The sequence below is a fragment of the Lepisma saccharinum genome, chromosome 15 (assembly GCF_977018435.1).
Source record: "Lepisma saccharinum chromosome 15, izLepSacc3.1, whole genome shotgun sequence".
Classification (NCBI taxonomy): domain Eukaryota; kingdom Metazoa; phylum Arthropoda; class Insecta; order Zygentoma; family Lepismatidae; genus Lepisma; species Lepisma saccharinum.
The window spans coordinates 14,634,482-14,657,282 of record NC_139243.1 but is presented as its reverse complement, the minus strand read 5'-3'; the positions used below and the strand labels follow the sequence as shown (position 1 = coordinate 14,657,282).

At 34.9% G+C, this 22,801-nt stretch overlaps 1 protein-coding gene and 1 pseudogene across 1 annotated transcript in view; one reads left to right on the top strand and one right to left on the bottom strand.

Moving 5' to 3' along the window:
• Window positions 1-22,801, top strand: part of LOC145999125 (uncharacterized) — a 77,868-nt gene that overhangs the window by 14,507 nt on the left and 40,560 nt on the right. Inside the window, exons 2-3 of the mRNA XM_083136062.1 lie at window positions 11,965-12,119; window positions 19,833-20,347. Of these exons, the coding sequence (XP_082992188.1) occupies window positions 12,039-12,119; window positions 19,833-20,347 (596 nt within the window). The 5' untranslated portion in view covers window positions 11,965-12,038. The remainder of the gene's footprint in view (window positions 1-11,964; window positions 12,120-19,832; window positions 20,348-22,801) is intronic.
• LOC145999126 (cytochrome c oxidase subunit 1 pseudogene) lies at window positions 2,377-10,136 on the bottom strand (annotated as a pseudogene).

The following is a 22,801-nucleotide window of genomic DNA, read 5'->3' as shown; positions in this document are numbered from 1 at the left end:
AATGGTTTTTTTCTAATAATCTATGGTGGGCTCATGTTACTGTTACTCCTGAGGCTAATAGAATTGCTGTATTTAATAAAGGTACTTGGATTAAATGGGGTAATTCCCCTTGGTGGTCATAATATTCCTAATTCAATTGTTGGGGATAAACTTCTATGAAAAAATGCTCAAAAGAATGACACGAAAAATAATACATCTGAAATAATAAATATAATTATACCCCATCGTAGTCCTATTATAACTTGATTTGTATGTAATCCTTGATATGTTCCTTCTCGTGAAATGTCTCGTCATCATTGAATTATTGTAAGGAGTATAGTTGTTACTCCTATTAATAATAACATTATATTTCGTTGGTGAAATCATCTAATTATCCCTGTTGTTAATATTATTGCTCTAATAGCTCCTGTTGCTGGTCATGGTCTCTGGTCTACTAGATGATATGGGTGGTTTTGATTTGTTGACATTAGTTACTTTGATTCTCTGGAATAAATAGCAATTAATAATGCAAATACATAAGATTGAATAAATGCTACGGCTGTTTCTATAATAATTAGTATAATTTGTGCTAAAATTAATATTGAAAGTCCAATAATTTCTAATATTGTTCCTGTATTTCCAATTATTGATATTATTAGGTGCCAACTATTATATTTGCTGCTAATCGCACTGATAAAGTTATTGGACGAATTAAATTTCTAATTATTTCATTACCTACTATAATTGGTATTAATAGTGCTGGTACACCTTCTGGCACGAGGTGTGCTAATATATGTTTTGTATTATTAATTCACCCAAATAGTATAAATGATAATCATATTGGTAAGGCTAAGGTTAGGGTAAAAACTAAGTGACTTGATCTAGTAAATACATAGGGGAGTAATCCTATTGAGTTATTAAATAAAATTATTGAAAATATACTAATAAATATTAGAGTTCTTCCTTGATGATTAATTATTCCTAAAAATGTTTTGAACTCTTCATGTAATTTTACTATTATTATATTATATAACATAGAGGTCCGTGACTGTATTAATCAAAATGGAGTTGGGATTATTAATTATCCCAGGAATGTTCTTATTCAATTTAGTGATAAATTTATAATTGATGATGTTGGGTCAAATGATGAGAATAGTCTTGTTATCATTTTCAGTATTTAATTTTTAGTTTATTTTCTATTTTAAAATTGTTATTATTTAATAATTTATTATAATTATAGTAGTTAATGATTATAAATAGAAAATAAATTAATATAAATGTTGTAAATAGAATAACTCAGTTTAATGGGTATATTTGTGGAATAAAAAAGTATCCATAAAGATAATTTAGGTTTGACACTCCTATGTTATGTATTAACTAACTCTTTTCATTAGAAGTAGTTGTTATATTACTATTTTGTGGTTTAAGAGACCATTACTTACTTTTCAGTCATCTAATGATTCTTGTATAATTTTTATTAGTCAATTAATAAAAGATTTGTGAGTTGTAGTTTCAATAATAATTGGTATAAATCTATGATTAGATCCACAAATTTCTGAACATTGTCCAAAAAATAGACCAATTCGACTAATACTTACCCCTGCCTGGTTAAGCCACCCTGGAGTGGCATCTATTTTAATTCCTATTGATGGCATGGCTCATAAGTGTAATATATCTGCAGATGTAGTTAGTACTCGGATATCTATATTAATTGGTAATACTGTTCGGTTATCCACATCTAATAATCAAAATGAGTCTATTGTTATTTCATTTGTTGGGGTTATATATGAGTCGAATTCTGCTTTTATAAAATCGGAGTATTCATAACTTCAGTATCATTGATGTCCAATAGTTTTTAGGGTTAATGAAGGTTGATTAATTTCATCTAATAAATATAATAAACGTAATGAGGGTAGTGCAATAAAAACTAGTGTAATTGCTGGCATAATTGTTCATATTGTTTCTAGCACTTGTCCTTCTAAAGTATTCGATTTGTTAATTTATTATTAAATAATGATGTTATTAGATATCCTACTTATACTGTAATTATAATTAAAATTAATATTATGTGGTCATGGAAGAATATTATTTGTTCTATTAGTGGAGAAGATCTATCTTGTAGTCAGGCCTCCCCGATGGCGCAGTGGTAGCGTTCTCGCCTTGTAATCAAGGGGTCCCGGGTTCGATACCCGGTGGAGGCACAAGTGGTTCGGATCCCACTTTAAACTGTAGGTCCAGTCCCGATTAGCCTTACTGTGCATAAAGTGGACTTAAAACAACAATTCATTCATTCATTCTATCTTGTAGTCCTATTTGATTTCAGGTCGCCACTTTTAAGTAAGGGTAATCCTTATATTTGAAGCTTAAATTCAATGCACTTCTCTGCCACCTTAAAAATTAGTTGTTAATAAGTAGTATCGGAAGTTCTGAATATGTATGCTCGGAAGGAGGTGATATTTGGTATCATTCAATCGATGATGCTTGTTGTAGATTAAATAATGTTGGTCGAGCACTTGTTATACCCTCCCAGGTAATAAAAATTATAATAATTACTGCTGTAAATGATAAGATTGATCCTAATCTTGATACAATATTTCATATTGTATATGCATCTGGATAATCCGAGTATCGTCGTGGTATTCCTCTTAACCCTAGAAAATGTTGTGGAAAAAATGTTAAGTTGACTCCAATAAATATGGAAATATATTGAATTTTTAATCAATCTGGGTTTATTATTACTCCTGTAAATAGTGGAAACCAATGTACTAGTTCTGCTATAATAGCAAATACTGCTCCTATAGATAACACATAATGAAAATGTGCTACAACATAGTATGTATCGTGTAATACAATGTCTAATGATGAATTTGCTAGTACTACCCCTGTCAATCCTCCTATTGTAAATAAGAAAATAAATCCTAATGCTCATAATATTTGATGGGGAGTAGTTAATTTGTGTTCCGTGGAGTGTGGCAATTCATCTAAATACTTAAATTCCTGTTGGTACGGCAATAATTATTGTAGCTGCAGTAAAGTATGCTCGTGTATCAACATCTATTCCTACAGTAAATATATGATGTGCCCATACAATAAATCCTAGAAATCCAATTGCTATTATTGCATAAATTATTCCAAGGACTCCAAATGTTTCTTTTTTACTTCTTTCTTGAGTTACAATGTGTGAAATTATTCCAAATCCTGGTAAAATTAGAATATATACTTCTGGATGTCCAAAGAATCAGAATAGGTGTTTATATAAGATAGGATCTCCACCACCAGATGGGTCAAAAAATGAGGTGTTTAAATTTCGATCTGTTAATAATATGGTGATTGCTCCTGCTAGAACTAGTAGTGATAATAACAGGAGAACTGCAGTAATTACTACTGATCATACAAATAATGGCACTCGTTCTATAGATATTCCTATAGTTCGTATATTAATTACTGTTGTAATAAAATTTACTGCCCCTAGAATAGAGGAGACTCCTGCTAAATGTAATGAAAAAATTGATAAATCTACAGAGGCCCCGGCATGTGCAATTCCTGCAGATAGGGGAGGATACACTGTTCAGCCAGTTCCTGCACCACTTTCTACAATTCTTCCTGATAATAGTAGAGTTAATGATGGTGGTAGTAACCAAAATCTTATATTATTTAATCGTGGGAATGCTATGTCGGGTTCTCCAATTATTAGAGGTACTAATCAATTTCCAAATCCTCCAATTATAATAGGTATTACTATAAAAAAAATTATAATAAATGCATGTAAAAAAAAAAGGTAAAGTGTTCCCCTGTGCATAGCACCACGCCATGAAGGCGTATAGGGGGTGTGGGGGTAACGCCCCACACTTTCTTGATCCGGTCGTGAGTGTATGTGCAGTTACAATTACATTGTAGATTTGATCATCTCCAATCAAACTTCCTGGCTGACCTAATTCTATACGGATTAAGATACTTAATGATGTTCCAACTATTCCTGATCATACTCCGAAAATTAAATATATTGTACCAATATCTTTATGGTTAGTAGAAAATAATCATCGTTGCAAGAATGAGATGACTGAAATCATAGGTGATAAACTGTAAATTTATTTATGAGTTTTAAACTCTCTCATTAATTTTGGCTTTATAGTTAAGAATATAATTTTGAACTGCAATTTCAAGGTGATACATTGTATGTATTAAGGCCTAAAAGAATGCCTTTTATTTATGACTTTGAAGGTCATTAGTTTAAAATTAACTTAAGACCTTATAAAGATATATAAATTGGTTGAATCATAGGTATCCCACAAATTGATATAAAAATTGTAATTACTGATAATACTTGTTCTTTTAAATTTAATGGTTTGTTATTAATAATATTTCATATATTAGTTTTATAATTTATTAAAATTGATGTGAGGGAGGTTCGTAAGTAATAGTATAGGGTTAATAATGATATACTAATTAGGACTATAATTATGATTAATTGCTTAAAGTTGGTTATTTGGATAATAACTATTCATTTTGGTAAAAAACCTAGTAGTGGTGGGAGACCTCCGAGAGATAGTATTGATAGAATAAGGACATTTTTTTAATAGGGGCAATTTCTAATATAAACAGTTGATGGACGTAGTATGTCTTGTTTATTGAAAATAGCATATTGGCGGAGGTGGTTATAAGAATGTATAGCAGTAAATATATTAACCAAGTATTATCTTCTGATGTTATTCTTAGAATAATTCATGATATGTGGTTAATTGATGAAAAGGCTATAGTTTTTCGTAATGAGGTTTGATTTAATCCTCCAATTGCTCCAATAATTGCTGATGTTCTAATGGTTACAATTAGAATTATTCTTAAATTGTTGGTTACATATCTAAGTAATGTTGATGGAGCAACTTTTTGAGTAGTTGTTATTATTAGACAGTTAATTCATGTTATTCCTTCTATAACTTCTGGTAATCAAATATGGAATGGAGCTGCTCCTATTTTTATTAATAAAGCTATGGTTAGAAGCTGGGTGTGTATATTTAAATTTACTGAATTAATTATAATTAATGCTGCAGTCAAAATTATTGATGATGCTAGCGCTTGAATTAAGAAGTACTTAAGTGATGCTTCTGTATTTCGTTGATTATTTGGTGTAGAAATTAATGGAATAAAAGATATTAAATTAATTTCTAAGCCTATTCAGGCTCCATATCATGAGGTGGAAGAAATAGAAAGTAGGGTTCCTATTGTGAGGGTCAATAGGAATATTATTTTTGGGGGGGTTGTGAGCATTAAAAAGAGAAGGGATAATTATAAACCTTCATATGTGGGGTATGAACCCTCTAGCTTAATTAGCTTACCTTTCTATTATATTTTGGTGTATGATGCACTATGGGGTTTGATACCATTGGAGAAAGTTTAATTCTTTCAATTATGAAAAATAATTTTATTACAAATAATAAGAACATGTTAAATTTCATGTATACTTTACCCTATCATGGTAATCCTTTTTCAGACATCTTATTTATAAATAAATTATAATAGTGGGCTAATAATATTATTTATCGGACTTTTATTTTTATGATTAATAAGTAGAACCTATTTATTAAATAATATAAAATACTTCAGTATTGTTTTTAATTTTATTTAATTTTTTTAAGTGTTTGTAGTCTAACTTAAAGTAATTGACTTGTCATTTTAATACTTATCGAATCTAGAGAAAAAAGAAGTTAATATATCTATATAGAACACAATTTTGAGGGAAAAAAATTGTGTTCTATATAGTATGGGAAAGTGAGTATAATTAAAAATGGGGGGAAATTTTCGTGAGATAATTCCTAATTATAGTTTAATTTAATATAATACATATTATATAATAACAAGAACCTTTCTTTATATTTTAAAATAAAAGTTTTATTCTGGCTTAAATCTCCTTAATTAAATTTCACATATGTATTTGTTAAACAGAGGTAACTTCCGCCAATTTTTTATGGGTTGAGACGGCATGTTTGAATTCTATGGTTCGCAGTGTGTGGGTTTGTTTAATTTTAATGTAAATTAGATCACAGGATTTTAAATTTTAATATTTATTTGTCCGGCTAAATTCGTGCCAGCTGCTGCGGTTAGACGTGGGGACATAAGTGGAGAGTTGTTGGCTTAATTGTAGTAATAATTAATTTTTGGTTGTTTATATTTTATTCATTAGGTGAAATTTTTAATATAATTTGTTCTTTATTTTTATTAATTCTATAAAGGTGGTATATTAAACTAGGATTAGATACCCTATTATTATCATTGTAAATTTAGTCTGAGTAGTATTAGTTATCATCTTGAAACTCAAAGAATTTGGCGGTGCTTTATTCTATTTAGAGGAACCTGTTCCGTAATCGATATTCCACGTTTTATTTGACCTATTATTGTAAATTATCAGTTTGTATACCGCCGTAATTTGAAGATTTAAATATATATATTCTTTTTTTTCTATTGAGATATATTTCAGGTCAAGGTGCAGCGTATTAGTGGGTGGAGATGCGTTACAGTATATTGTATTGATTTGGATAATATGTTGAAAGTATATTTGAAATTGGATTTAATTGTAATTTTGTTTTAGAATAGCATTTTGGTTTATTAGCTCTAGGGTATGCACACATCGCCCGTCGCTGTCATTTATATAGGTGAGATAAGTCGTAACATAGAAGGCATACCGGAAGGTGTGCCTGGTTTGATTATTATCAAAATATTTCTATTAGGTAGAATATTCATTTACATTGAGTAGTTAGTCATGCGATTCGACATATTTTGATAGAAATTTTATTACTATCTAAATTTTGTTTATAAATCGATTGTGTATGAAAAGGAATTTTATTGGTTTTGGTTATATATTTAGTATATATAAATTAGTTTGTTATAGATTATTAGTACAGTGTTGGGATTTATTAAATATATGAAATACTGAATTTTATTATAGGAGATGTTAATAATCGTACCTTTTGTATCAGGGAGGATTAAATTTTAATTGAATATTCTGTTTTCTCGAAAGTTGAGGAGCTAGTAGGTTAATTTTAAGGTAAAAGTGTTATATTTTTCTGTTAAAATTGTTATTTGTAATAAAATGTTATTCGACTTACCTTATATCTAGTTATTGGGGAATTATATTTAATATAGTTTTACATTTTAATATTTTTTATATTAATTTATATTATAATATTAATGTTTAGTTATGACTTGGGGGATGTGCTTCTGGTTAATATATTGGTTATAACTTTATAATAAACTATTATATTTGTTGGTTTGGAGATTGCTAATTTTTGTAATTTTGTTATAATTTATTTGGGGTTATTATTAAAAATTTAGTTTAGTTTTACTTGCTTACCTAATTATATATTTTAATTAATTTTATTTGGAAATTATGATTCTATTAGTATATTTATTTAATTAATTAGAGGAATTAGGCAAAATTTATTCTCGCCTGTTTATCAAAAACATCTTTTCATGATTTTATATGAAGTATAACCTGCCCAATGACACTTGTTTAATGGCCACGGTATTTTGACCGTGCGAAGGTAACATAATCATTAGTCTTTTAATTGGGGGCTAGAATGAATGGTTGGACGAGGAATAGACTGTCTTTAATTAATTAATATATAATTTTACTTTAAAGTGAAAAGCCTTTATTTTTTTAAGGGGACGATAAGACCCTATAGATCTTTATATTGTTTTAGTAATGTTTTGATTAGTAATATAATTATATATGTTATTAAATAATATTTTGTTGGGGTGATGGGAAGATAATATTTAACTCTTTTTTATTTGATGTTCAATAATTTTTGTTATTTGGATCCATTTTTAGTGATTTAAAGAATAAGTTACCTTAGGGATAACAGCGTAATCTTTCTTGAGAGATCATATCGACAGGATGGGTTGCGACCTCGATGTTGGATTAAGATATCAATTGGGGATAGTATTTCAAATTTGATGGTCTGTTCGACCTTTAATTTCTTACATGATCTGAGTTCAAACTGGCATGAGCCAGGTTGGTTTCTATCTCTTAATATTTAAGGTGTTTTAGTATGAAAGGACCAAATACTTATATTATATGTAATATTATTGATTAATAATAATTACTATTATGGCAGAGAAGTGCATTGAATTTAGGATTCAAAAATGAAGATAGATTTCTTTTTATAGTAGATGATATTAGATCTATTTATTGGAGTTATTTCTTTTATTATTTTGGTTGTATGTATTTTAATTAGAGTTGCTTTTTTTACTTTATTTGAGCGTAGGGTTTTAGGCTATATCCAAATTCGTAGGGGACCTAATCGGGTTGGAATTTGTGGTATTTTTCAACCTTTTGCTGATGCAGTTAAGCTATTTACTAAGGAGCAAACACTACCTACTTTGAGAAATTATTATCCTTATTATATATCTCCAGTTTTTAGTTTATTTTTATCTTTATTTGTTTGAGTTGTTTTCCCATATCACACTTTATTATTTAATTTTTATTTGGGGCTTTGATGATGGCTCGAGCTCCCCCAATGTTAATGATGTGGGGACACAGCCCCTCAAATAATTTTGCTTAAGAGGATCTACCTAATGTATTACTTTGCTTCTCTTGTAAAGTTTACTCTGAATTGTGCAACATGAACTTAACTTTAAATACACATTTGAAATGTTCTAAACTATCAAATTTGGGGGCTGAGACCGCTAAACCATCAACTTTGGGGGGCTATGAATGGAGACAGCAAAACACATGACTTAGTTTAGTGAATTCTGAACAATTTGAGGTCGTAAACATGACTTTCAGGCAATATTGATATGTACGATATTTAGTTATCCTCGAAATTTCTTCCTCTAGTCCAAAATAAGGGGAAAATAATTTTAAAGTCTTTGAGTTTATTTAAAACTGGCTTGCAGTAAAGTATGCAAGGAAAGCTTATGAAAAGTATGTATTGCGAAAGCGGAAATGTCTATGATCAGAGGCATTGTTGCTAAAGCACGGCATGCTATGTGTTTATTTATTATTGCAAAATTAAATTTAAAAAGTAAAATATTGTAGCAAAAACAAAAAAGTAAAACTATTTGCCTGCGATTTGTGTTAGCATTTATGTAAATAATTAACTAAAACTGTCATTGTAAATTTTAGCTATTTTTATGGGTACGTCAAGACTGAGGTTCTTTGCACCCATCACATGTCCTTTCTTTACAAGTCTGTTGCGGACATTAAAACACACCCATGCCCTTGCCGGGACTCGAACCCGAGACCTCTGGATCAAAGCAAGTTGAGCCGACCACCCAACATGTACGGCTACCGAGGCTGGTATAAAACTGTTATGTTGGCCTCTTAATGTAAATACATAGCCTACTTTTAAATAAAAAATGTTAATTGTTATCTAAAAAACAAATGAACAGACACGTTTTTCATGCTACGAGGGCAATTCGGAAAAAAACCTCCGTTTAGTTATCAATGACATACCTTCGTAGATACAGAACTTGTATTATATACATTTGAAACTTACAACATGACATTACTTTTCAACATAATCACCATTCAAATTGAGGCACTTGTCATAACGTTTTACAAGGTTTGAAATTCCTTCTGCAAAAAAATCTGCCGCCTGGGAATGAAGCCACCTGCTAACAGCATCGTGAAGCACGTTGTCATTGTCGAAGCGGTGTGATGCAAGCCACTGTTTCATGTGCCTGAAGAGGTGGTAGTCGCTTGGTGCCAAATCTGGGCTATAGGGAGGATGACCAAAAACATCCCAGTGGAACTGCTCCAAAAGTTCTTGAGTACGTCCAGCAGTGTGCGGGCGAGCGTTATCGTGAACCAACACCACACCGGAAGTCAGCATGCCCCGACGCTTGTTCTGGATGGCTCGTCTGAGTTGTCGTAATGTTTCACAGTAGACTTCTGAAGTGATGGTCGATCCACGCTCCATGAACTTCACTAACAGTACACCTTTCACATCCCAGAAGACTGTTGCCATAACCTTTCTGGCAGACAATGTTTGCCGAACCTTTTTGGGTTTCTTTGGTGAGTGTGTATGTCCCCACTCCATTGATTGCTGTTTGGTTTCAGAGTTCACGTACGACACCCAGGTCTCATCGCCAGTCACAATTCTGTTAAGGAATTGTTCTCTTTCTTCGGCATAACGCGACAGAAAGTCCAAAGCAGAGCCCATTCTGTTTATTTTTGTGCTCCTCCGAAAGGAGTTTTGGAACCCAACGAGCACAGAACTTGTGGTACCCCAACTTTTCTGTCACCACCTCGTACAAAACAGTCCGAGAAAGTTGGGGAAAGCGCAGAGAAAGTTCCGATATCGTGAACCGACTGGTTTCACGGACAGTTTTGTCAATTTCCTCCATGAGTTCGTTGCTGACTACAGATGGGCGCCCACTTCTTGCCGCATCGTGCACGTCGGTTCGTCCATCTTTAAACATGTGACACCATTCACATATGACACTGTCACTCATCACGTTTGGTCTGTAAACATCACATAGTTCGCGATGAATCGCAGCCGCCGAAAGATTTTTCGCACACAGAAATCGAATTACGGCACGCACTTCACATTTGGCGGGCTTTGCTATTGGAACGTTCATTTTCAATTGTTGTAACGGACGAGTGAACTGCAACACAACCTTCTCCTTCCACTGCTCACTGTCTACTGGACTACTGCACATACTGCCACAGGACTGACGTCGCTCTTCCCTGACATTTCTCGCGCATGCGCAAACGGAGGTTTTTTTCCGAATTGCCCTCGTACTTTGCATGAGGAATTTAATAGCTGCTTAAAAACTGCTATACAAAGACATAATTTTTATTTTTAAAAAGAGGGAGAGAGTGAGTCATTCATTCATTCATTTATTTCAGTGATCAGAGCCCCCCAATAATTTTGACAAGTCAGTGCCCCTGGCAACTAATAACATGAAACGTGTTAAACCTCGACAATTGAACCACAACACTCCTCCCCAAGCAGTATTATTGCCTGTCTGTGATCAGCGACAGTCAGTTGCCTTTGTTGTACATTTACAAAGGATGCCAGCTTCCACAACAATAACAAGTACATATACTGCCACTAGACGATAAGCTGCGTGTCTTTTTTTTTTTTTTTTTTTTTTTGCTATGAACTTGTCACCCATCAAAGCATGGCAATTTTAACACAGAAAACAATATGCATCGCATTAAGCAGCAAAAATGACAGCCTCCTCTATGCAATTTCTACAAGAACACGAGTTGAAATGCTCATGGAGCCATATAATTTATTTCTTTTGAACAATTCCAAAATTATGAATTATGAACAATTTGTGAATTTTCCGAGCTTAGCTATGCAATGTTTTTGATTTCAACTTTGACAGAACTGAAGGCATTATGGAATTTAACGTTCATTAACAAACACACACTTTCACATACACACATGCAATTAACGCACACAATGTCAAACCGGTCAAATACTTAGTATGAAATAAAAATATGGTGCTTCGAATCCAACAAAAATCACCGTCACTTTAACTGCCTTCGTCCTTCAGGGACAGAAATAGTGCTTCATTATTGCAGTTGGCAACACTAGTTACTAGCTAGCAAATGAGCATGAACTGCGTAAAAGAAGCAACCACTTCGTCATGCTATATTGCCACATTACCGTTCCTGCCGAACAGTGTGAACTGTGAGCTGGGGCGCTATTCAGTTGTTTTCAATGATGTTTGCGCGAGTGTGTCCAGGAATGGAATGACAATATGGCAACAATGGCGAAGGTTGGCAAGCAGCGTAGAACACGTGATGTTAAGAGAGAGGGAGACGAAACAAAAATTGGTATGTGTGCAACAGCAAAGATATGTGTGATGCACTCTACAGTGTTATTTCAGGCATGATTTGAGAAAAATATCCTGAAAAAACCACTGTGATGTGTAATGAATATTATAACCTCAAAGAATTTATTTGCCTACACAGTTTGTAAATACCCATGTCCTAATCTTACTTATGAATTCAATTTTCTCCATCTCAGGTTACAGAGGATGACAGTTTGCCAAAGTTTGTGTGCTATTTGTGCATAGACAAGCTAGAGGATTTCCAGGATTTCCACAACATGTGTCATGAATCGGAAGACCTTCTCAAGGAATACCTGTCGTCTGCAGAAAAGTGGCGCAAGATGAAGTCAAGTGTTAAGGTAAAGGTAATTTTATATTTGAAGAAATGGTGGCATGTGTAAAAGACAAACTTGATTTGTTCATGGCATGTGTAAAAGACAAACTTTATTTGTTCATGGCATGGGAATAGATGCATTCTTAAAAATTAAAATGTTTACACCTGCTACTACTAAGAATGGAATCATGTATTCTTTGGTGAAAGTGGTTTCTGGCTTCTTGTGTATAAAATTGTTTTTATTACTCTATTCTCCTCAATGTGTTGAATAACAATGCATTTTTATGTATGTAAGTGGTGACCCTTTCCAAAGACATCCAATTACAACCTCGTTTACGCATAGCAGACTAACGAGGCTCTAGCAGTTGAACCTGCAGCCAGTATAATCCTCTGTAGGAATTGTGTTGTGTTTGCGATTGTTCTTCATCCACTCCATGATATCATCATTCATCCTCATCTTTGCAATTAACCAAAAGTGGTAGAAACATGAAGTAAAATAAATCTTTCATTCATTCATTTTTGTACGCAACATGGGCCTCATTGTAAACTATTGCAAATATATTCAGAATGAAATATCTATATATAAATAACCTGGACTAAATATTGCAATATTTAAAAATATCATTTAAAATTCAATGAAGTTACTTAAATTGCACGACGTGCCTAAATATTTTACCTAATATGTCTATGTCACTGCACTCATCATAATAAAATAGTAATAAAAGTCATACCTGGAATTGATAATAAAAATGCCATATTGCCATATTGAGTGTTCAATCTTCTAACAAGTGTCTTCACCAGGGACTTTGTAAAATGAGATAAGAAGGCTAACTTGGGGAAGGACAAAAGCAGTCTTGTGTTAACACTTTCCTGATAGAGATCTTTGTTTAGGAGATCTAAACACTCAACTTTCTTTTTATGAACCACTCCCAGTATTAAGTAGAATTTTCAGCAAAAATGCCAGCTCAAACCAGGACAAGAACCCAGGTCTCTGGCATATCGTGCCATTGCTCTACCACTGAGCTACCAAGCCTGCCTGATTTTTCTCTGTCGTCGTTTTGTGTGTGTGGAATCGTCTCTGCAAGTGCTACTGCAACAGGATCTGTCGTCTTTGAAACACTGTAGACGTTGCCTGGTTCCTCCCAGCATAGAGATGTAAATCCATTAAGATTAGGCATGCATATGATATGTACTATGTAGAATTTTCAGCGGTGAAAATTCTACGTAGTACATCTCCTGTGTGTGACTAATCTTAATGCGCTCCCAGTGTGTCTTGCATTTTATGTAACAAGATCAGATAGCATACAGTAGAACCCTAATTTCAAGTTCTTATTTTTATTTTTTTCCACCTTTTAAGTTCTGTACTCCTCTCCCCGAGGAATATTTATTCTAAGTTACACTGTAAATACAATAACTGTTATGCATTTTCTGACTTGAAGCACCATGAAAAGTTCAGATACAGCTCAGGCACAATGAACCAAAGATGTTATTGACCAATTAGTGTGTCTACCAGCACATGCTGTTTCTTATCCTATTAATACATCTGTTATATGAATAGCTGGCCTCTGTGTCAGAGTGGTTAGCACATCGTACTACGATGCCAGGACAGGACATCAAGGTCATCACATCATCACTCATTCCCATCTTTGCAATTAGCCAAGAGTGGCAGAAAAGTGAAGTAAAATTAATCAAATCAATCAAGTATTAAATGGATATTTTTGAACCTGTAAATGTAATTTCGACTAGTCATTTTTCTTGGGATTGCTGCACAGTGCCAGAGAAAGTTGTCTGTTGTGAAATATGTAAGGATCATTTAAAAAGTAGTGAATACATGCTTCTACCTGACTACTTATATTATTGTGGGGGATTAAATTACTGCATAGTCTTTAGCCAAATGTAGCACATTTTGCCAAAAGTTCTGGTAATAATTTCATGCTGTCAGCAGAATCGTTTTTTCTAGAGATGGGACAGATTAATTAGTGCACTATTGGTATCAACCCGATACAGGCATATTGGTTTATCGATAAAATTACCGATAATTTTACAGCATCCAGTGTTTCTATAAATATCTAATAATGTATTGCAATATTCTGCCATTTTCTTATACTGTATTGGCCCGAATATAAGCTGCACCCTAAAATATGAAGGAGCGAAAATAAAAAAAGATGATGCCCGAATACAAGCCGACGGAAGAAAAGAAAATACCAATAACCATTTGCTGGCAGATTCCCAGGCTTAATGATGCTTTCTTCTCCACACGGTCATTCATATTGGCGACAAACCTGTAGATACACTTCAGTAGAAATTAATACCTGTATAAGCTTAGAAAAGAACGAACACAATCTTAATAATATACATTATCAATAATGCTGACAGTCTTTACAGTGCTCAGTTACAAACAACAATGCTATTGTTGGATAACATTATGGTATCTACAATGTGGCCAGTTTCTACAATGCTATTGTTGCATTATCGTTACTTGAAAATTAGAAATCAGCACATTTTTAACATATGATTTGATGAAATGTCATAATTTTGTTAAGTTCACGAATGTGAGACGCATCCTAATTTTTCATAATTGAAATTTGGATAAAATTCGCGGCTTATATTCAGGCCAATAGGGTAATTTTTATGGGATATAAATATACAATCTCCATGCCCTACTTTTGTTGAAAGTAAATCTCTCAATATGTAGCTTTTGCATTTGCCAAATCAACAAAGTCCACAACCCCACCTTCTCAGAATTTTATGAAACTCTACTATTTGGTAGTCTTCATGAAGATATGAATTCCTGAGAAATTGTAGGTTCCTGTGTGGCATAGTTATGGAGTTTGGGAGGGTCAAAAATACAAAAAATTGTCGATATTCAGTCTGCGCCCGAGACTTTCATGGATAATTGCTCTTACCCTAAGTAACGTAGAGAGCTGGTTGTAGTCTAGTTTGAAAGGACATGAAATAAACTTTCCAACGGTATATCACATCACTATATTTAGAATAAAATCTTTTCAAGGTCATCCACTTTGACCTTTGGACTTTGAAGTTTTGAAGATGCATATCTGTGATTTCCTTGGATTACATTTAATAATAATAATATGATTATCTATAGTAGTGAAAAATGGACAAGAATGTTTGTTTCCTGAGAATAACTTACATGCACCATAGTTCACAGGTTGTTCTTCAGTATTCATTCATTCAGTCTTTGCATGGCAAGCTGGCTTTCGTCCGTTGTTAAAGTGTACATTCTTCTTGTAGCAGTGGAAGGGTCCACTTTTGTTAGAACATTGCATTTCGGGACCCAACAAATGTCCAGTTGAACCAAATGGGGACATAAAAGTAATCCTGATTGTCCATGAGGTTGAAGAAAGTTAATTTGTAAATCACTGGTGTCTTCAGCCTTTTTCTAAACACACACTAGCCACCAGTTGTTATTATATACACAAGTAAAATATCCAGTAATATCTGTAAATTCTAAGACATTTGAACATATTATGAAACGATGTTCTATAAATTCATCACATGCAGAATAACGTTTCATATGTATGACATCTTTTTAAAAGGAAGTACTGCATGAACCTTTTGGATTCCTGGAATGGAATTAACTTTGGCAAATCGGTCACACAACATAGAAAAATCATAGGCAACATTGATGAAGTTTTTGCGATTTTTGTAGTGTGCTGCTGCTCCACCAGAAAAGTAAAATAATTTGGTCAGGTTGTCAGAAACAAATTTATTCTTCAAAAATGTAATAAAGTGTGGAGTAAGTGAACTAATGCTTTATCATGCTATCTGATATAGCAACCAAATTTTCAGTTATGACTCTGGAAGTATTGGGATTTCCATATTGAATAGTGAATGGATGTATTGTTGCTTGACCATTATTCCAGTGAACACCTTGTGAGGCATCTTACAACACACGGGAGTAATTTTCTGCAAAATCACAAAGTACAATGTAGTTTCTTTTAAATGCTTGAGAAATTAAGCTTGTAGGCATGAAAAAATTTCTGATGAGGTGCGCATTTTTTCAACTAGAATTTCTATGAATTCTACAGGCTTCATTGATGTTTCAAGTCTGTCTGTGGATATCCACTGTTTGTTCCTGCTTTGGTGTGAATTTCCAGGTGATACTTATTAATTTCAAAATATGGAGTGTCAAGGTTTCCACGGATCTCAAAATCTTCAAGGCTTTCTAATCTGGATGATGCCATGATGCTGGTGATCAAGGTATGTTACTTAAAAAAAAAAAAGTCAGGTCAAATTAAAACTTTCACAATAAAAACACTATCTATTCAACATTCTACCACACTTGTTTCAAACAAGACTCCTGCACACATTCTTCACATTCTAAATGCAAAAGTATTGCACATTAGCAAGTCTGCAATGCATTAGTGTAGTGTTGCAAACTCTCACTAGAAATGACCGACTGAAAAAATACAAAGGTAAAAAAAAGGTAAAGAGCTCCCCTGTGCATAGCACAACGCTATGAAGGCATATGGGGTGTGGGGGGTAACGCCCTTCACTTTCTTGATCCGGTCGTGAGTGGGGGTGTTGTGATCAGCATCATGCCCCTGACCACCTTTACCCCCCAGGTACCCATGTTATTCGATGCTGGGTGGGCACCGGGGCCGTTTCCAACGCTAGAAAAGTTCCCGGATTTGAACCGGCCGGGGATCGAACCCGGGATACAATTATACTAATTAAATTGTTTTTCTTTAATTATCCCACAATCGTCCCAACTTCAAATTCAGTTATGTTATCGTGTAACCTTGTGTTACAATATATTTTCACAATAAAAACACTATGTATTCAACATTGTACCACACTTATATCAAACAAGACTCCTGCACACATTCTTCACATTCTAAATGCAAAAGTATTGCACATTAGCAAGTCTGCAATGCATTAGTGTAGTGTTGCAAACTCTCACTAGAAATGACCGGCTGAAAAAATACAAAGGTAAAAAAAAAGGTAAAGAGCTCCCCCGTGCATAGCACAACGCTATGAAGGCATATGGGGTGTGGGGGGTAATGCCCTTCACTTTCTTGATCCGGTCGTGAGTGGGGGTGATGTGATCAGCATCATGCCCCTGACCACCTTTACCCCCCAGGTACCCATGTTATTCGATGCTGGGTGGGCACCGGGGCCGTTTCCAACGCTAGAAAAGTTCCCGGATTTGAACCGGCCGGGGATCGAACCCGGGATACACTTATACTAATTAAATTGTTTTTCTTTAATTATCCCACAATCGTCCCAACTTCAAATTCAGTTATGTTATAGTGTAACCTTGTGTTACAATATATTTCAGTTCCAAGGAAATCGCAGATATGCATCTTCAAAAGTTCAAAGTGGATGACCTTGAAAAGATTTTATTCTAAATATAGTGATGTGAAATACCGTTGGAAAGCTTATTTCATGTTCTTTCAAACTAGACTACAACCAGCTCTCTATGTCAATTAGGGTAAGAGCAATTATCCACAAAAGTCTTGGGCGCAGACTAAAAATTGACAATTTTTTTGTATTTTTGACCCCCCAAAACTCCATAACTATGCCACACAGGAACCTACAATTTCTGAAGAATTCGTATCTTCATGAAGATTACCAAATAGTAGAGTTTCATAAAAATCTGAGATGGTCAGGTCAGAAATGACACTTTTTTTGGTTGATTTGGCATGGAATGACCCATTGCAGTCATGTGGTAACACACACTTATCAAGGAGATGAATTAACCATTTAGAATCAACAAGTATCATTTAAAATTTTCTATGGGATCAGTTGAACATTGGTTATCGGTTTTGGTAAATTTCATATCAACTCGTTGCTAATTTTCTATATATCAATGAAGTACCAGCCTATGATGTGCACTGTGTCATTGACGTCACTGTAGTGGATCTCCTAGCACTTCCAAAGCAGTAAGCCCACTAAATTTGTACCATGGCTCTTTGGGCTATGGTGCAGCACAATCAGATGTCTACCAAGAAGTTTTTGTCCTGGCCTGGGCATAGATGTTTGTGAGTGTCCATTCATCAATTTCATCATATCATGACTCATCCTCTTCTTCGCAAATTAGCCCAAAGTGGCACAAAAAGCGAAATAAAATAAAGCAATTCAATCAATCAATCAATATCCAGAAAGTTACTGTAATACCCACTGTTGACAGTGACAAAGGAGAATGACCTTGTAGTTCTAGGCAATGAGGTGCACCACCTAAATGTTGCTGGGTGCTTGTCTAAACTTCCACAGTGGTGGCAAGTTAGTATCGCGAACCAGTGTTGGATATGGAAGTGCTTCATCACTACAAGTCCTCTGGGACAAGCATTTCTTCCCATACAATTTGAATTTTGATGAACAGAATTAGTTCTTTTCATGGGAACATTGTTCAATAGTGCACAATAAGGTTACAGTCAGTATAGTGCTGCCACTAAATGTCAATCTGAGGAAATTTGACATGTCAAGGCAGGAAAAAAGTCTTTATCTGACTCCATGATTCATAAATTACTACCAATGGCAAATGGGGGGGGGGGGGTCATTTTGTTAATCACTTTTTTAAAGTGCTCTCTTTTTTTTGTTACATTAAAAAGTAAAGCTATTCCTTGTGTCCTGCACTGTGTTGATGTTGATGTAGTTGCAGAGGTAGGTCCCAGGTATTTCAGTCTGTCATAGGTCATGTCCAAATTGGCAAGTGCTCCGTCCCATTGCTTTTGTGTGCTGTCGGAAGTTGTCCAAATCTACATGCACCTTGCAGTACGGTTGCCACTTTTCCTGCCAGGTATCAGCTCAAACGTTACCCACCACGCTTTGGGGTGCTGACGCGCACTACGGAAGCAGAAGGCAGACGCGAGACAAAATCACAATGATTTCCACCTATTTACTACTCATATTAAAAATGTGGCATTTGATTTCTTCAATTAATATTTTTCTACATACAGTGTTATCGAAAAGATATCAAAGTAGCACTGAGTTGTACATCGTCCATTCTGTAAACGTTGCCTCTGCAAAGTGTAGGGCATTAAGGCTGCCAGATGCAGGGCCACAGTGAGTTGAAGCGTGCACCTGTCACACCTTCCACCTCTCCCCTCCAACTCCACCTATGCTGCCAATTCAGAAAACATCGGTTGGCGGATTTCAAGGCTGGAATGCTGCTCAAGGCAACATCTGCTGCCGATTTGGATGCAGCCATAGTCAAGGTGATGTGATCAGCATGAGGCTCTAGCCAGTGCCTGCCCCCTCCCCCAGCCTCACCAGAACCCCTTAGATTAGGTTGTGTGAACCCTGGAGCTGGGATGTTGCCTGAAAATTCCCACCTGAGATCACTCGCACTGGGAATCAACTATACTTTCTGTAAAAACAACCCATGCACCCTTGTAACTAAGTACCATAATTGCTATAGAGCATGGGTTCCCAGAGTACATTGTGCTGCACCATGGTGTACTGTAGCAGACAAAATATCAACTTTTACATCAGTGTGTGTGTTCATTGCAGCATCTGGTGTAGAAAAATATTACTGAGGAGTCATGATACTGACTGAAAGTCTTCATACCAAGTAAATGCCAACAAATAAACAGTGCAGATGCAATCTTATGTCGTGTGGTTATCTTCGTTCAATGTTGAGCGGTGCCTGGGAACACTGAAGCAGCCTTGCTTTGTTTGTGGCTTCTAAGCTCCACAATTAGGATAGTGATGTCGGTATTAATATTGCAAAGGCAATATCATAAAATTTATGTACCTTATAATTGTATTTCAGAAGCATTCTGCATCCTCGTCTCATGGTAGTGAAGAAACTGTGCCTGCTCCAGTATCTGATATTGGTTTCCCTCCTCCAGAAGTAAAAATGAAGTCCGAAGCGGAAAGTACTGATCCATTAGTTTGTGGACAATTATCTCTGGAGAATGTGTGGCTTCCAGATGAGTCGTGTGTTAAGACTGAAACCGAATCAATCAAGGAGCCTCCTGATGTTGACATCTCTGTTGACAGCAAAACTTTAGTTGGTAAAGTTGAAAGTGCTTTAGTTGATAAAGTTAAAAGTGAGAATGATGAGGATTTGATGCATTTTGAAGGCACAAGTGAGGAAAATCCTAGTGGACAAAATGTTTCTGGAAGTGAAGGATTTTATCCGTATGATTGTGAAGAATTTGTGGAGAAAGTGCCAGCTGAGGATAGTGACAATGATGCATTAGTATTAAGTGATGATGAAGACAAGAAGAAAAATGTAATGATCACCGAAGAGGTGGAAGGCCAAGGGACAGATTCTGGAGAAAGGTAGGTGAAGGAAATTTTAGTACAAGGATTGAAAGTGAACATGGCAGTACTAAAGTTCAAAATTGGGTCTTATTGCTTACAAGTTACAATGCAATTAATTTATTGAATATTGTCACCAATTTGTTTTATGTTTTTTTTTTTTTCAAATTCTCTAGAAGGAAGACTAATTACAATTATCATAGAATTTTGGCAATCATTATCACATGAAACTTGTACCTTCCTTAAAGTAATGAGCACTGTTTTGATATTATCATTAGAAAAATAATATGTGAGTTGTGAAAATACCTTTCGCAATTATCCCTGGTTGATATTCTTTTTGATTGTTCAGGAATTTTCCATCAAATCTCAACCCCTTGTTCCTATTTCACAGGGTTTCCTGTTGAAATTCTCCCACTTCAGGCTCAGTAAGCATTACTGAGGAGTTTTGAATATTATCCTTTCATCATCAACCAGGAAGACAAAATTTTGTGAGATGTTTATACCGTAATGTGAACCCACCATTCCTAAGGTACTGACTTAAATTATTCCTGTCATATTCATTTACAGTCTGACATTTGAGGTTTCTTATGTTTTTTTTTGTCTTGTTTGATGTGTGTAGCTTGAAAAGAGTGAATAGGATTTCAAAGTGTGGCTGCAGTGCAGGGTTATCTGGGGGTAGTGGGTGGCAAGTCGTCAAGCAATCATCAGTGCTGATATCACTACCGCAAACAGTGGATCATGTCTGTTTGCAGTGGCGGCTGTTTAATACGTGCAACCATGCTATAGCACATCACTCGATTTGCTAAAATGAAAAGAAGAAGGGACAAATTTAATACATTTAAGAAGTTCAATGAAACATTGTAGTAAAATGAAATTTCTCACACTAAGAAGCTCAAAAATTTGCAGCATGCTAGGTTTTTTCCGCATGCTGATAAGTAGGGCTCGGAAGTTGAAGACCTATAAATTTCCAAAAAAAAGAGACCTATAAAAAGACCTAAAAATATAAAAAAGGACCTAAAAATGGAGAAAAAAAAACATATAAATGTGATCCAAATTAATTAATAACTTCAGTTTTAATTTACTGATAATGTGCTGATTGCTCACAATTAAATACAAACTAAAGGTTAAAAGATTAAAAATCAGTAACTTACGTGTGTGAGCATGATATTTACCAAACTACGTTTCGGAGGTTATACTACCTCCTTCTTCAGGTTGAAACGATGTTTTCAGACACCTGACATGGTGCCTCGTCGAGAAAGTGACGGTTGAGGATTTAGGTTAAAATGGTATAGGAAAGACACTTTCTAAAAAAAGAATGTAAAATACACATACTAAAACCGTGCAATACTCTAAAAACAAAAGAACATTCAAAGCTGATGACGGTGAACTGCCGATCGGTGCTCGGGGTAGGTGAATGCACGGGGTCAGCTCATACCTGGAGAAGGAAAACCCCTCCTCCCCAGTCATATCCACAACTGGGGCTCGTGATTCACCAATCCAAGGTGAATTCAACTTCCACCTCGGCGGCTTTATCCCATTTTTTAAAAAAAGTTTATCCAGCCGTCTTCCAAATTCCCATCATCCCTATTGAGTTTATTCCTATTATCCGCACATATATAGGCTGCCTCATACACATTCCTGTCCAATTTATTGTTAATCTTCCTAATGACTTCTCTTCTTGCGATCTTATGCCGGTTAACTAATAAATGTTCAGATAATCCTGTCTTGGGTATACCCTCCTTTACATCTTTATCGTGCTCGCCCCCACCTAATTTGCATACTCCTCCCGGTCTGTCCCACGTATTCCTTTCCGCATTCACATACTATCCTGTACACTCCCTTTTGCTCTTCAGGGTTATTGCGCCTATCTCCCCTCCCTTTCTTATAAGACGTGAAGTGTTTTTCAATGCTCCGAGGTGCTCTCACCCCACATTTTATCTCATATTCCCTTACGGATTTTTCAATTTTCTCGGACACATCCTAAAAATATGACCATTATGGAAAACTGTGCGTTTACTCACTAAAATATAAAAAAAAAAAGTTAAAAAAAACTTACGTGAGTGAGTATAAAAGTTTTGCAGACGACGTTTCACAAAGCTACGCTTCGCTTCTTCAGGTCACTTATCAGTATTTAAAATACTTCGTCAAGAACATAAGAAATCCAGGATTAGGTTAAAAGGGGGTGATAGGATATGGAATTAAAAAATACCTGAAGTTAAAAATGCCATGTAGGCTAAGAAATAAATCTAAAAGATTAGTGCCCGTACTACCATATTGAAGGATTGGCTGTAGTAGCATACAAATGCTACATTCCTTCCAATGAAAACTCCACAGACTCAGAAGCAGCACGGGCCACTTCCGGCGTGACATGGAATTTAACAGATTCACTCCTATTATTTCCCCATCGCTTAAACATGTGAATCCAGGCTTCGTTCAGGTTACCGTCGTCTCTGTTTAATTTTTTCCCTCTATCAA